This window comes from Nycticebus coucang, chromosome 4 (genome assembly GCF_027406575.1).
Source record: "Nycticebus coucang isolate mNycCou1 chromosome 4, mNycCou1.pri, whole genome shotgun sequence".
Lineage (NCBI taxonomy): Eukaryota > Metazoa > Chordata > Mammalia > Primates > Lorisidae > Nycticebus > Nycticebus coucang.
The window spans coordinates 107,325,998-107,342,592 of record NC_069783.1 but is presented as its reverse complement, the minus strand read 5'-3'; the positions used below and the strand labels follow the sequence as shown (position 1 = coordinate 107,342,592).

Here is a 16,595-nt window from a genome sequence, read left to right as displayed (position 1 = left end):
GATTGCCAAAGATAAAAGCCACCCTCGGGTCCCTAATGGACATGTTTAGTGTGCAATAAATAGTCATAATCATGGGATAACAAAGCTTTTTGTGAAATTCAACACCACACACACAACTGCTTCCGAAAAAAGTAGAATGTGGACCTCAGTCAAAGCTGCAGAGGATTTTGGTTTTAAACCCTGGGTCCAGGAAATCAACAATCAGTATTTGGCAAACGTAAAGGATGGACAGGATAAAATGGTGTAAGAATGTAGCTCCCCTTATTCAAAACCTTTGGTTTCCATGAGCAAAATATCTCTCTGCATAAGCCACCATCTCTACAGAGAATATTATATAAAACTGCTGAGCCTAGAAAAGCAAAACACAAAGCTTTGCTTTGTGGACCTATGACCAGCAGAGTTGAGATCCGATTTCCAGAGAGGAACAGAAGGCAGAGCTAATGAGCGCTCAGCCCCACAGATGTGTTTATGCGCCCTAAATCCCCGGGGCTAATCCCTGCATGCACGTCAACCCAAGCTAAAGGTTTTTACCTTGGAGCACTTACTTGAGTTCCATCATTAGATTAACATCGTCCATTAGTTTCTGCTTCTTTAGTTAAAACTGAAAAAGCATTCCTTATACTGGGTCACAATCAACATAACGTAAATGCACAGAGTAGAATCCAAACCATGATTTATTTTCTTAAACCCACTCACCCTTTACAAATACAAAAGGCAAGAGAAAATAAAAACACAGAAAGAAAAAGCAGCCAGAAGCCCAGATTGAGGGGTAAGAGAGAACTGTTCGCTCTTAGAGGAACTTTAAAAACCCAGATAGAGAAAGTATCTTCCATACAGTAGCACTCCTGTTTTCGGGAGTTACAACACACATTTTCTTAGATTGCACTTCAGGTCAAGTTGTTGGAGTATGTAGCAACATCAGGACAATTTTAGTCGCCCAATCACACGTATACTAACTAGCTGTTATAATCGACTTTGCCTGTGTTCAAAACAAAACAGAACTAAAACTCTGCAATGAAAATACCATCAAGCCAAGGCAAGTAGCTTCTCTCCTATATAACATTCCAAGAAGAAAACCTGCCCATATTTATTCTAAAGTACACAGTAGTTATTTTAAATGTCTTGTCTTTGGTATGTTCTTATATAAGAAACTCAACAAATTCTACTGTATATTCTTCACACGTTATGCTCATTTATTTTCTTGAACACTAAGTTCTATTTCCAGAGAGAAACAAAACGATAACTTTGAGGTTGGTACCATATTATACTTAGAGCTTACAGATTTGGAATAGCTTGTGAGTTGGCAAAACCATGTGCTCTATCCTCTCTGACAACTGCTGCGATCCTCTTTGCATTTCAACTGTGAGGCATTTAACTATCCAATTCTAAATGGCTCCCGTTGGGTAACTTTGAGCATTCTTGAAACTTGCTGATAATACCCGAAGCTAAGGCAGAAGACATCACATCACAATCCCACCCACCCACCCAGGAGCTCCTGGATGGCCTGGGAAAATCTAATAATCATAATATTTTCACACCCAATTTCCAACCCCACAAGATTACACTGGTTTCTCGCCTATTTTGGAAAGAAGATGGAGTTTGTAAAAATGTGAAGTCTCTGCTTTGGAAAGAAATGGCATAGCTGTTCGGATCAAATCATGGGCTTCTCGAAAGCACCCCTCTGCGTTGAGAAGCACAGGCAGATGTTCTGAGCCAACTTACCTCAATGTGAAGTGATCTTCGGTGGAATTTTTGGAGATGGAAACAGGGAAAGTCAGCACGTCACCTTGTCTCACTGTCTTTGGTAGGTAATGAATGGCCACGTTGCTGTCCAAACGCAGTTCCCTCAGGGAGGGCTGGCTGCGGGTCTGGTAAAGGAAGACACTCCCAATTCTGTGCAGAGGGGGCCCAGACTCATCGATGTCATTGTGGCCCATCTGGATCCCACTGCCTCTCCTTGCGTCCGTCCTGACACAGTTCCCTCTCTCATCCCCCGGATGCACCGTGTAGTACAGCTCCACAGGACTCCCCTCCGGCTGCTCCACCAACTTCTTCCTTCCAGTGACCACTGTTGGGGGGCTGAACCAGCCGGGCAGCAGCCCCAGCTCAGCCACACACAGCCCCAGGTCCCCCTTCAGCCGGCAGCTGCCCCTCACCTCTCTGGTCTCTCGGAAAGCAAAGACCCTGAGGCAGGGCAGCTTCTCCCCGGCGCTGTGGTCGTCCCAGTCTCTGCCCACGATGTGGAAGAGGACCTGCACCTTGGGGCTGCTCATGTAGATCTTATCCCGCAGGATGTGGGCCTTCAGTTTCCAGTTAAGAGAAAATTTGTTGGTAAATCCAAAAGGGTTGGAAGGGAGCATCAGGTCCTGGGGTACCACCTGCTCGATGGAGAAGGGCCCATAGCTGGCATTCAGAACAGGCAGCCGCTTGGATTTGTAGATGAGAAAGGATTCCACCCGGGACTGCAGGCTGGAGTTCCTCATGATGTCCTGGTTGGCCTCCTTCAGGAAGAAGGAGACGTCTGCGTTGTTGATGTGGTAGGTCACGGGGAGGTAGGTGGGCAGCAGGGAGAACCTCTGGACGCTCTCAAGGATCCCTCGACTTTCCGTCACTGTGGGTAGGGAAGCAGAGCGCGGGCATTAGCAACTCTGGACATCTGCCTGCCCCCTCTATAATGGATCACCCCCATTTCCTGCTGACTATACAATTCTCTACCCACTATTTCTTATTTAAGCCAATTGGTTTAATAATAAATACATTTGTTTAGTAGAAATTAATGCCACTAACATCAGCAGAAAACTATCACCTGCCATATGTAGACGGTGTGCATGCAAATAAAGAAAATTCAAACAAAATAATGTTTTAAAATTTCAGCAAGTGATAATGGTGTCTTTGGTGGGTTATGCCTAAGACTCACCCTCTTTTTGTTAAAAAGGGAAATTAGCAAGTGTTAGATTTTAAGAACCCGCTGAAATCAACTGAGAGGCACCTTCCCTTTCAGTTGGCCACGCAGGCTGCTAACAGGAATAACTTCACTCAGGCTGACAATCTTTCACCTTCTGCCCATACATACAGGCTACACACCAAGGACACACCATCCAAGGGTAAAAGGATAAGGATTCTGTGCAAAGAAAAATTCGCACTGGCAATTGTAACTCACTTGAACATTGTACACGCCCCTTGGAGTTAAGCAGAGAGATGCTGGGAAAAGACTCTGGAAGGGTATGTTGTGAACGGTGAGATGACACAGCCCTCAGGGCCAGGGTCAAGCATATAAAGCACCTGCTCCAAGTCGCTTGTGCAAACTTGATCCTAGAACCTAAAAATCAAGAGCAGTGCTCACTTGCATTATATCCTCATCCTGTGAAACTACACTGTTACCAACGAGCGAAGACCTTTTTTTTTAAATTTTCTCTTGCTGAACATAATCTCTCCCTTAGGGGGAAAATCCAAATGTTATTTTTACAGGTTTCCTACATTCTGTAAGAAAAACACGGATAGAGCAATTACATAATCCAAAAGACCAATTTAAGAAGTTTTAGAAAAGGAAATTATTGGCTCTGGGAACACTGACTTTCTAGGCAGAGCTCTACGAGTTGTGCTGAAGCCCTTCTCATCAGGAGCCATGTAATTATCTTTGATTATCCTGACATTCATTGTACCACCTGTTTCAAAGGCCCACATGAACACAGTTTCCCAAGTACAACGCCTACGTTAAGTCTGGACCCCTCTCAGCAGGTTCTGTGACCAGCAAAGAGAGCAAAGAATTTGGAGACAGGAGTCCTGTTCCTGCTTGTCAGGTAACAAGCAAGTCATCGACCCTCTTCACTTCCTATGGGCTCATCTGCAGAAGGAGGGGGCTGAGCAGAGAACTGAAGCCCCAGTCCAGCTCTGACACTGCAAGGGGCCAACCTGCATGCAATTTAATTTCTACACAAGCAGCTAGTTGGACACACACATTCAACTTGAGTTTATACAACAAACTGTCCCCAGTGAAGAAATCTCTGCATTTAATGGCATTACCAAACTCAGGCCAGGCTGAGCCCTGATTTAACAACTGAAGCTTGAATTGTGCTGAACCTCTGGGAACTGCTGATATGTGAGCAGTTTGTACTGACCCAAAGACCAATTTCACAGGGTCCAGCCGAATAAGTATGGATTTTTTTTATACAAAATCAAAATATCCTATATATAACAAGAGATTCCTTTCCTTAAAGACTACATGATTTTAATTTTTGGAGATCACTCCTGGTTTGTATTTTCTATAAACTTGTATCTTCACTTCTGAGTTTCAGTGAAAGAAAAGAGCAGATAGCAACTTTTTTTGCTCATGTTCTGGGCTGAAGCTTTAGGCTTCATCCCTTCTCCGGTGCCCCCACCCCATGTGCCTAGTTACCTTCTTATCCTCCCTCCAGATAAGTTCTCCAAGTCACTTTCCTAGAATATTTCCTTGACTGCATGACTGGGTGTGATTTTCTCCACCTGTGTTTTTCCCTAGCACCTTGTACTTCCTCTATCACAGAACTTCATACTTTGCTGAAATTCCCAGTAGGCACCTGTGTGTTACGTGCCCGCAGGCAGAGATGACTTGCAGGCCTTTCTCTCCATCATATTCATAGTCTTTAGAAGACCACCCGGCTGGTATCAGGCCCTCCATAAATATTTAATAGATAAGTGACCAAATGAATCAATAAATGGATTACGCTTTTTATGTTACAGAAAGCAGATTAGTTTTTACATTAGGACTGCATTTGCTGTCTTCTTTTCTATAATCAGAAATTTTGATCCTTTTATCCCATTCAGAGATCCGTGTAATCTCAGTTCCACAGAACTGAAGAAGACGGGGTCTTCCCCTTGCAAGGAGATTCCTGGAAGAGCTATATCCGTACTAATATGAAACTAGTAGGTGAACAACTACATGCCCACCAGAGAGAAGAACACAATGAAACACAAGCGGGGGAGAATGGGGAGTGAAAAGGGAAAGAGTGAGAGGATGTGGTAAACTATCACCTAAAGACAGGATGTATGAGTATACGGCACGCCTCCTTGATGAAAGGCTCAGTGACAACTTGGACTTTACCTAACAAACGCAAACCATGTAACCTAATCATCTGTACCCTCATATTAATCTGCAACTTAAAATAAAAAAACAATATCAATTACACAGGGCCCCTCTAGTTAAAAACTCACCTTGGCACTTGCTCAGAACAACTACCTCAAGCTGCCTTCGTACAAGCTCGACATTCATTCTAGAATCTGCCAAGGCCAAATAAAATTATAGATGGTTAAACATGAACACTAGACACCAAAGGTCTGTGAACTTCCCAGCTGAACATCTGACCCCTGCCACTTGAGAACACAAAAGCTAATTGTGCAACTAATTACACATTCCCAGGGCAATGGCTTGGGGTCTTCTGACTTTATTCAGGAAAGCATTAAGGCCACACAGGGTCACTAGGAACATCATTTGAAGGGAAGTAACTTCTTAGCTTTATTCCACAAATGGCTTAATTGTCTTCTTGCCTGGTATCTGACCCAAATGTTTCTTGTTTTAAAATGTTCCATATTGACTTGAAGCTATAGTTTCTTCTTTTTTAAATATATATAAACTTTTAAAAAGTACCAATTATATTCCACAATGCACAGAATGAACGAAGTAAAACTCATTATTCTCTAATCCCCATGAGGTGGTCTTGTAACCAGAGGACACCATTTTTATTCCACATAAAAATGAGCCAAGTGCCAAATGACAAAGAAACTATGCACAGTAAATCTCAGTGAACAGCCCATTAAGAAAAAAATTTACATTTTATTTAGGTGCCACAGCTGTAAACATTTATTTCAAGAAAAGTGACATGTTCGCATGTTTAAAGCAACTCAGTAGTTTTGGAGAGATTTCATATTAATTTTAACATTTTTAAAAAGATAATTTTTCCCTAAATAATACTTTTAAAAAACACAAGAGAGATGGGAATTTGAGCATAGAACTCTTATTTCCAGCCCAATCCAAAAGCAACAATTATGAGACTATGCAATAAATAAAAAAATCTGCATCTATGCTGAAAATTAGTTACAACCTGGACACATGCACTGCTGAGAACTGCTGAGAACTCAGATGGGACTCAGACACCTCATGCAGAAAACACAGCATGGTTAATGCTGCCAGATAAAACACGGAAACCCACTTATGTTTTGATTTCCACTAATCAGAGATATTCCACATATATTAAAAATCAGTGTTTTATGAGATTTAAATGTAACTGGGCATCTTGTATTTTATTTGCCAAATGTGGAAACCCTCGGCATGGTGTAATTGATAGAAAACAGTTGTCACCTTGAAAGAATGACACTGATATTTGTATGAGCAAAGGGTGTGGACCACAAGAATGCTCCCTTACCTGGTAATATTTGCAGTGCTGACAGCCAACAAAAAATTGCATGAGTTAGTTTGGCCACTGCACAGAGGTCCTAACAAGTCAGAGTGTCTTGCTTCAGTTTTCCTCCTAACAGAGGCAGTGATGGGGGTGGGTGTGCACAAAAGGTCTGACACAGCTACCACACTGGGGTCCAGCAAACAGTCCAGGCCAACTCTGTAACAATTTACAGGACACCAGTACCCAGCTCACAGTTTCACCAGCCTCATAGAAGACACCTGTAGCCATGAGTCTCCCTTGTTGGGAGTGTCAGCAGCCCCAGCAGATGCACCCTCACATTCCTGCTGCATGTGGTCCCATGGTCACATGTAATTCCAATGCAAGACAGACTGCCCCTCAGTCAAGGATGTTTAAATTAAAAAAAAAAAAAAAAAGTCCGAAGGAGAACAGGACCTAGTGATAAAAACTGCAAAATAAAAGAAAAACTTCAGAAAGATATTCAAGAGGTAGAGGAATAACATACCTTTGAAGAGTACTGACCACAGAAAATTAAAGTACATTTTACATGGAAGGACTTTCGAGCTCACAGTCATCAAGAAAAGCAGGCCCTTTGTTGTTTTATAGTGAAATAGGACACAGATGAAAGAAAACCTAGCAATATTAAAAGCAAGGAATTTAAGACAGCTTCAGATGTAATAACACAGATAGATCTGAAAAGGCAGAAAATTTAATTTATGATGTGAGAAGAGGGACTTTTGAAGCTTTCCCTACAGCTAGATGGAAAAAGCAAGGAAATAAAAATGGTCAATAAGAGGGTGTAACCATGTGAGATGCACATTGGATGATCAATAAGAGGGTGTAACCATGTGAGATGCACATTGGATGATCAATAAGAGGGCGTAACCATGTGAGATGCACATTGGATGATCAATAAGAGGGCGTAACCATGTGAGATGCACATTGGATGATCAATAAGAGGGCGTAACCATGTGAGATGCACATTGGATGATCAATAAGAGGGCGTAACCATGTGAGATGCACATTGGATGATCAATAAGAGGGCGTAACCATGTGAGATGCACATTGGATGATCAATAAGAGGGCGTAACCATGTGAGATGCACATTGGATGATCAATAAGAGGGCGTAACCATGTGAGATGCACATTGGATGATCAATAAGAGGGCGTAACCATGTGAGATGCACATTGGATGATCAATAAGAGGGCGTAACCATGTGAGATGCACATTGGATGATCAATAAGAGGGCGTAACCATGTGAGATGCACATTGGATGATCAATAAGAGGGCGTAACCATGTGAGATGCACATTGGATGATCAATAAGAGGGCGTAACCATGTGAGATGCACATTGGATGATCAATAAGAGGGCGTAACCATGTGAGATGCACATTGGATGATCAATAAGAGGGCGTAACCATGTGAGATGCACATTGGATGATCAATAAGAGGGCGTAACCATGTGAGATGCACATTAGATGATCAATAAGAGGGCGTAACCATGTGAGATGCACATTAGATGATCAATAAGAGGGCGTAACCATGTGAGATGCACATTAGATGATCAATAAGAGGGCGTAACCATGTGAGATGCACATTAGATGATCAATAAGAGGGCGTAACCATGTGAGATACACATTAGATGATCAATAAGAGGGCGTAACCACGTGAGATACACATTAGATGATCAATAAGAGGGCGTAACCACGTGAGATACACATTAAATGATCAATAAGAGGGCGTAACCATGTGAGATGCACATTAGATGTTTAATATACAGATAATGGCACTCATAATGGAGATGCTGGAACACTGCAAAAGAAGCATCATTAAAAGACAACAAGAAAAACAAAAGAAAGTATTAGTGAGTGAGTCTGTATACAAATTTTTAATTATATGTTTATTAAACATTATATCATACAATATTATATATATTTTAATTAAAATATTATATAGTTCACCAAATTTCAGAAAAAAATGAAAACACCATCTTTTACATATTTACTAAAGACGTGGTAATGTCAAGTGTAAAAAGTACTTCTATAACCATCTATTTAAAAACTAAAAGAGAGAGAGAGAAAGAGAAATTAGGTTGGCCTCAGTTGTGCCCACTATGCAAAATTAGATATTAAAAAACAATAACATTTACAGACTTATGATGAAGGATGTTCCAACTGAGTGATTATCTATCTACTCTGAATATTTCCTTGGTAATTGTGAGGGTAAAAGAAAGGTACAAATGTATAACTTACCTACTATTGATGAAAAATCACTGAAGCATATTACCCAGTTCACCAGAAGGTGAATCACAGTGTAACATTCAAACATAGGAAAGTCATGTAAAAAAAGGACCAAGGAAAGAGTTTTAAAAACAGGCAAAACCTAACAACCTGCAACCTCCAGACTAATGGTATGACGCTAAGAACTCAGTTAAAAGGGCATTCAAGACTACAGCTCAGCATCAGAGTTCCTAACTGCCTCAGCTCGCCCCACGTATTTCTTCCAACTTCTCTAGAGTCTCTAGAAGGAAGGAGTGCTGCCCTGGGGACCAGCTTAAACATACTGGCCTCATTGAATTTCTATTTTAATAATTAGAAGTGTCATTTCTAGTATTTTATATTACTTGCTTCCTTTTATGGGTAAGGAAATTGAAGGGCAAAGGGATTAATGACTCAACCAAGGTTGTACAATTAGTAAGCTGAGACAGTGGGTGAAGACCTACAGGATGCCAAAAGTCATGCTCACAGACTCAGAGCTGATTCTACACATCATGTCTTTCCAGCCCCACATCCACTGGCTTCAGGTGGCAAAGCTCAAACTGCGATGGGAGTATTTATACCATGGAAATTGGTAAACAGCAGTGATGTCCTTCCCATCTCCCCATGGCCAGTTGTTCAACATTTACTCTGTTGGCTGGATGCCAGGGAGTTTATTCACCACATTCCACTGTGATACTATCTCTTCTTCTTCTTCTTCTTCTTATTATTATTATTGATAAAAAGCCTTTCCTGGTTCTCAGCATTCAATACCTTTCAGTATTTATGCCTGTCATTCCAGCTCAGGACCATGTTGTTCCCCTCCACCTAATGCTCTGACCATTCACCAGATGCAATCTCTGCTTTCACTTTTTCAACCTCTCTGAGTTGTGATGGGCTCTCCTCTAAATCAGATAATCATATCTCTAGCAGACAAACTGCCACCTATCCCAGAAGTTCACATATTACCCACAAGAGGTCTTCCCCACTTAACACAACCTAATGGGCTCTCCACACCCATGCAATATTTTGACTCTTTTTTTTCCTTAGTTATATAGCAAATGATACATTGTATTAGAGTTCAGCATTCATTTAATAATTATATTCCAGACACTGTTCTGTACATTCTATAATGATGAATGAACTTAATCCTTTCAACTACTCTATGTATTAGGCACTTTTTAATCATCCTCATTCCACAATGAGGAAACAGAGACTCAGAGAGGTTAACTGACTTGTCTAAAGTCACACAGTTGGTAGGCGGCAGAGGCAGGATTCAAACCCGACAGTCTGGCTCCTTGATGACTATGCAACACGGCACTCAAGGAGTGATTTAAGGATCTACCTTGTTTTGTTCATCTTTCCATTTTAAATGATGTTTTTATTAAAATGCAGTATAATGCATGTAGCACCACACCAGATAATTCCCCATGATACACAGAAAAACATACAAACGCAGCTCAACTTACAGTGGAGCTACCTCCCAAAAAACCCATAGTAAGTTGAAAATATCATGAGTTGAAAATGCATATACCTCCCATACTGAATGAACACCATAGCTTAGCTGCCTACCTTAAATGTGCTCAGAACACTCATGTCAGACTACGGCTGGGCAAAGCCATCTGGCAGTGCAGTACACTGTGGAGAATCAGTTGTTTATTCTCATGATCATGTGGGCTGAGCGGCCTCTGCCCAGTCTTGGGAGACAGCATCCTCAGGCATGTCGCTAGCCCAAGGAAAGACTGAAATTCAAAGTACCTATGTATTTTTAAATTGTGATTATTTGTGCATCTCTTATAAATTGTGGAAAAATGATAATTCATACACCAAGCCCAAGATTTGTGGATATTATTGCTTAAGTCGAGGCTGAAGGGGGAACTTCATGGTCATCTGTCTATACCAGCTACAGGAGTTACAAGTGCAGACTTGAAAGGGCAATGAGCAGCTGCAAATGTCATAAAGACGGTACAAATGACAGCCCCAGGACAGAGCACAGAGCTAGACCTATGTAGGGGGCATATCATGTACGCTTTAACTGAGAAAATATTAACCCCCAGTGAACAGGTCACTTGGGGGGCATCCTTATCAAGGTAAGGACACCCCTAGAGGACCGTGAAAAGCATTGCATGTCCCTTCCCTGACATTCGCCGCATTTGGGGTACACTCGCCCAAGATGCAGAGCAGAACTTGCTATATACAGTGTTCTTAATTTGATCTTAACACCCCACCTCTGCTGTTTCAGATATTCCTCCAGAAGGGGGTTTGTCTTCATTTCTCAGACACATTTCCAAACCTCCAGTGATACAAGAAAATAGTATTTTAGTGCCGCTTCCCAAAGGCGCATGACAACTGTAAATGTAACTGGTAGCGAACGCAGCACCCCTCTGTGCAGATTTAAGTGTAAGAAGCTCTAGAGCATAAAGAATAATTTGTGACAACGCATGTGTTTGAAGACTGCGAAGTTATCTTTGATATATTTCTGTCTTTATTCATTCATGGGTCATTCCTGACCCAAATATTTAGGCCAGAGACTGCTCTAGGTGCTGAGGAATCAGGGTTTACCAAGACAAGCCAGGTCTCTATCTTCCTGCAGTTGATAATATTCTCGTGAGGGGATGGACTGAAATACAGGTAAACACATAAACACGGGGAGTGTGATTTCCACACAGTGGTAAGTACAGTGAAGAAAAATGAAACCGGGGTTGAGGATGGTAAGTATAATAATACAGCCAATCCAAAAAGCCTCTGGTAAGAAACAGGAGACAGCAGAAGGGGAGTTGAATGTTCCCATCTACACAAATCCTATTTAGCTTGTGACTCTTCACATCTCTCTAGCTAAAGACAAAAGCTTGCAAATTTAAGCAGAAATTCACACAGCTCTGATCAGGGATTCTCCACCGCAGGCTGCATGGGCTACCCTGCATGTTGCTGAATATTTTCCAGCACCCCTGAGCTCTGCCCACTAGAAGCTAGCAGAGCACCCTGGCCCAGTGGTCACAGCCAGAAACATCTGCAGATGATGCCAAATGTCCCCTCCCCATAGAGGTCTGGATAAATACAGGGCACTCATTCAATGTGAATGTCAGGATAAAAAAATAATACTTTGTATTTGTAAATGTGCCCTCAGCGTTGACTAGAGCAATCATTTTTATCTGAAAATCACATTTTATAGGACATCATGAGGTTTCATTTGGTACATCTGGCAACCTCACTCAGGCAATAAGACCACTCAGGGAACAAGACCACGCTGGCTTGAAAACCAATGCCTGAGTTTTGCAGTTTAGGAGACAGGTACAAATTAATACATAAATGATATGTCACAGACGATATGCTGAGAGGCTGCAGCGAATGCTCTGACCATGCATATTAGACCCAGAATGATTGGAGCAGAACTTCCAGATGAACTGGGTGTGGAAGATTCACTTAAATCTTCAGGTGAAGACCAGGTGCTGGGACTACCAGACTCTGAAAATAGAGGCAAAGGTCACACCAAGCTCATGATGACCAATTTCTTCCTTAAAAAATTGACCAAGAGTTTTGCGACTAGTAACAGCAATGCTCTCCAACAGAGCTCCCAAGGGATCAAAGTCAAGAGCCTATTTCTGAGAGCGGATTTGACAATATGTAAAAGAGGCTTGAAATTTCCTCTCTTCCCTGTCCCGCTCATTGTATATCTGGGAATCTATCCTGACAAACTACAGAAATGTCCAGGAAAGTTTATGTTATAAGAATGTTTAGTGCTGTGTCAGCTACAAAGTTGAAAAATTAGCTACAAAGTATAAATCCGGTGAAAAGTATATGTAACCATTTATCAGAACAGCCAAGGAACTCTGTCTCTTGGCTGAAAATGAGCTCCAATTTCTGTCTCCTGAAACTGTGAAAAACGTTGTTCAGCTTCCTCTTAACTGTCACTCTCTCCTCAGTTTCTGAATTTCTTTGCTTTGCACCAAATGAAAACAAGCAAACGTCCCCAGAGAAAAACATCTCAGAATGTTGAGTTCACCCAGTGTGGTGCCTCGTCTCCTGATACCGTGACTACTTAGATCCCGACTGTCTCCAAAGCTCTTTAATACCACAAAGCATATATTAATACTTTTTTTGTATTATTCAGCTTTTCTACTTGTTCTCCGTGGGAAGTATGGCCCAGCAGCCTGCAGCAGATATCACATAATTTATCACTGATTGAATAAAAGGAGGATGTTTAGCTTCTAACACAAAAGTGCATATCATATTTCATAGAATCTAATATCCCATTAATTTTAAAATAAACCATGATTTTATGAACCCCTGAGAGGCTGAACTATACCACAAGACTTTTTATCACTTTTACTTTACTCTTATTGAATTTTTACTTTACTCTTATTGAAAAATGTATTCTACAAGCATTTACATAGAGAAGTGATGAAAATATGAACATTTCCGACCACACCTAGTCATGGGAACTAAATCGCAACTAATTTCAGGACAAAAGAAATGTTAAGACGCCGTCAATTGTAAGATCCTGACTTCGGAGATAACACAGATGAAAAAGCCTCAGAATCAATGAAACACAGTAAAACCTCAGAAAAGGAAGGCTGGGATTTGGGGTACACATTTTCTTCGTTAGAGTTTTTGTTCCTCTAAATGTTCACATTATTTGTAATGGTCATTTATTATGTTTTAATTAGAATATGGCATTATGCACGAAATCTCTTGCTTATTCTTAATACATATTTAAGTGCATTTTGAAACACCTTTTTGGGGATTACATTTACAACCTGAAGGTCAGGCAGGGCTCCAGAGAGAGGACTGGGTCCTTGGAACACAACCCTTCATGTTCCTCTCTGCTGCCTGCCCTCCTCCCTGTCCCAGCCGCTCAGCGTCATTCCCTGGGTGACCACACCTGTAGTCTCAGCTCCCATTTGCATCTCCAGACTGCCCTCTCCCTTGAACCCCCACTCTTTCCTCTCAGCTCCTTACTTGGAGATCCAATAAGCACCCCAAACTTGACCTGTCACTCTTTATTGACACTCAAATTTATTATTTTATTGCCCCCATAAACCTCTCTTTCCACAGTTGCCTGTCAGAAAAGGCCATGTCCCCATTCCTGTGTTCCACGGCAAAGCCATGGTGTCATATCGCTCCTCTCTGCCTTTCCAGCCCTGCCTTCACAGCAGATGCAGACTCTGAACTCACCTCCCATCCCCAGCACTGACGTCTACCAGGTTCCGTGCAGAACGCTCGGCCACTCAAGTTGTTTAAAAGTGAGATTGTGTAAAGGATGTGGGCAGAGGTAAAGCAGCCACCTGAGCTGGGGACAATCTTGAGTTAAAAAAACAAAAAAAAAAACAACAAAAAAAAACACTCCTGGGTCTGCAAGGGCCAGCAGAAAGAGCAAGTGCTGGAGGTGGCCACGGCAGTGGCAAAAGCCTCCCTGTAGGGCTGAGGTCTAGGCACTGAAGCACCATCTCTGCCAACCTCTGCCCTGGCCTTGGATCACCTGCCAAACCCAAGAGGAAGCTGGAGAGCAAGGGGGCCAATTGAAGTTCATGTTTAGCATTATAGGACACAGAATGAGGAGGAAGAGGGTGAAGAATTGGGCTATAGAGATGAGAAGTGAAGGGGCACTACAGCCACCTTGAACCAAATGGCCACCGTAACCCCCGTAAGTTACTGCAACAGCCTCCTAAATGGTGCCTCTGCTCCATCCTTGGGCCCTTACAGCATATTTTATATAATATCCTACAGTATATAATTATATTATACACTACTAGACTATTACAATGTACTACAGTATATAATTATACTCTACGATACCATTATAATATCCTGCAGTACATAATTATACAACACCATTATAATATCCTATGGTATATAATTATGCTATGCTATACTATCATAATATACTACAGTATAAAATTATACTATAATTTCTAATAGTTAATTGTAACACAGCTTCAGGCAGGTTTATTAGGGGCTACTCTAGAAGGCAGCAAGGTTCACAGCAGATGACGGCTGCATGTGTGTTATTAACCCTGAAGACCTTCCAGGGGGACAAGACCTGGAGGTGAAAGACTGATACCGATGATTCTGACCCTGTGTAGGCCTATGTCATATCTTATATTCTACAGAATGATATAAAAATATATTCTATCCCAGAATTGGTCTAAAAACTTTGTAATTATGTGAATTATTTTTTTCTCTTTTGTGATATATTAATTGTAATGAGATAAGTGTTCTTATAGTTTCTTAGTAAAAATCTCCTATCATAAAATATATATATATTCTATACCTTGTTTCCTTTTAAATTTGTATTTACACCCTAAAGCTAAACACCATTTACATAACACATGATATGGCCTATCATATGCCCTGCAGTCCATCATATACTCCAGACTATACGCCTCATTGTGTAGCACATTATAAAGCACACAGCACATTACCCATCACACAGTATGCTACACAGTGTACCATATATGGTATATGTGAACATGCACATTCACCAGCATAACTCCATTAAAACATAGGGCAGCCAATATGTCTCCTGTGGAAAATCTCCAACAACCCACCAAGGCAAGACTATGTTCTGAAGGCCTCGGGGCATCCCAAAGGCCCCGCAGGTGCACCCTGCCTCACCCCACCCCTCAACCTTGCCAAGGGCCACCTTGCCCTGCTGCCCCACACACCTGTTTGCTCCAGCCTTGGGTCTTCGGCCTTGTTGCTCTGTGTGCCTGGGGTGACCTCCCCTCTGCAGGCCCTGTCCCCTTCTGACCCAGAGGAGGCATCCTTGGGCTCTGCTCCCAGAATCACAAAGTCCCCTCCTGGCTACTCCTTTTCTCCCACGCTGTCCTACTGCTGCCTTTTAAACCTCCATCGCGTGTCACCCTTCCCTTGTTAACACTATACCACTTTCTTCTTTTACCCATTTTATAGGTCCAGTCATGTCCTGCAAAATACCACTTTGGTCAACAATGGGCTGCATACACAATGGTGGTCCTAGGAGATTATAACAAAGCTGAAAAATTCCCATCACCTAGTGTTTATTATACTTTGCTTTTTATCACTATTTTAGAATGTGCTCCTGCTTATTAAAAAAAAATAGTTAATTATAACACAGCCTCAGGCAGGTTTATTAGGGGTACTCCAGAAGGCAGCATTGTTAACACAGCAGATGATGGCTGCAGCATGTTACTGCCCCCGAAGACCTTCCAGTGGGACACAATGTGGAGGTGGAGGACAGTGACACTGGCGATCCTGACCTTGGGTAGGGCTAGTCCAATGTGTGCATTTGTGTGTGTCTTAGCTTTCCACAACCAAAAAAAATGTTTACCAAGGAAAAACTTAAAAATAGGCTAAAGCTTATAGAATAAGGATATAAAAAAAATACGTTTGTGCAGTATATAATGTGTTTGTTTTCAAGCTTGAGTATTATTACAAAAATGGCAAAAAGTTTTAAAACATGTGTCTTCTTCCTGGAGTAGCTAGTTAGCGTGGACCCTGACTGCACACATGTATCAAAATCCATTTGCAGAAGAACGTTTTGGTGTTGAGTGGAGGTCCTTCTTATTTAATTTTTTTAAATAAAAATGGCAAGATTGCCTCATGTAACATGCGCAAAAGAGCTTTGTGTATCTGAGGAAGACAAACCAAGGATAAATACAATGTAACTATGTTCTGTGGTTTTGTTATGCCCAGTAGCCATCCCAGACAGTCAGATCGGCAAGTGTGGCCTCGTGTTCACCCAGGAGGCAGGTTTCACTCGTGCGACCTCCTCTGATAACTGCAGGGAAGGGGGAGGTGTGCCCATTCTGGCCACAGTCAGTTAGAGTGGGGAGAAGCAGACACAAAGGGACCAACCCCCTTCCCGCTGGTGAGGGCAGTGCTTCTGAACACTGGCCGGTGTCAGAATCCCTGGGCAGGCTTCCTGGCCAGGCCCACTCTCCATGCTTCTGTTCAGCAGGTTCAGGG

At 41.9% G+C, this 16,595-nt stretch overlaps 1 protein-coding gene across 3 annotated transcripts in view; it reads right to left on the bottom strand.

Moving 5' to 3' along the window:
* The window catches only part of TMEM132D (transmembrane protein 132D), a 742,271-nt gene that overhangs the window by 550,960 nt on the left and 174,716 nt on the right, over positions 1–16,595 (bottom strand). For all 3 annotated transcript variants that reach the window (XM_053589948.1, XM_053589947.1, XM_053589949.1), the window contains exon 2: positions 1,723–2,611. In XM_053589948.1, coding sequence (XP_053445923.1) covers positions 1,723–2,611 — 889 coding nt within the window. The remainder of the gene's footprint in view (positions 1–1,722; positions 2,612–16,595) is intronic.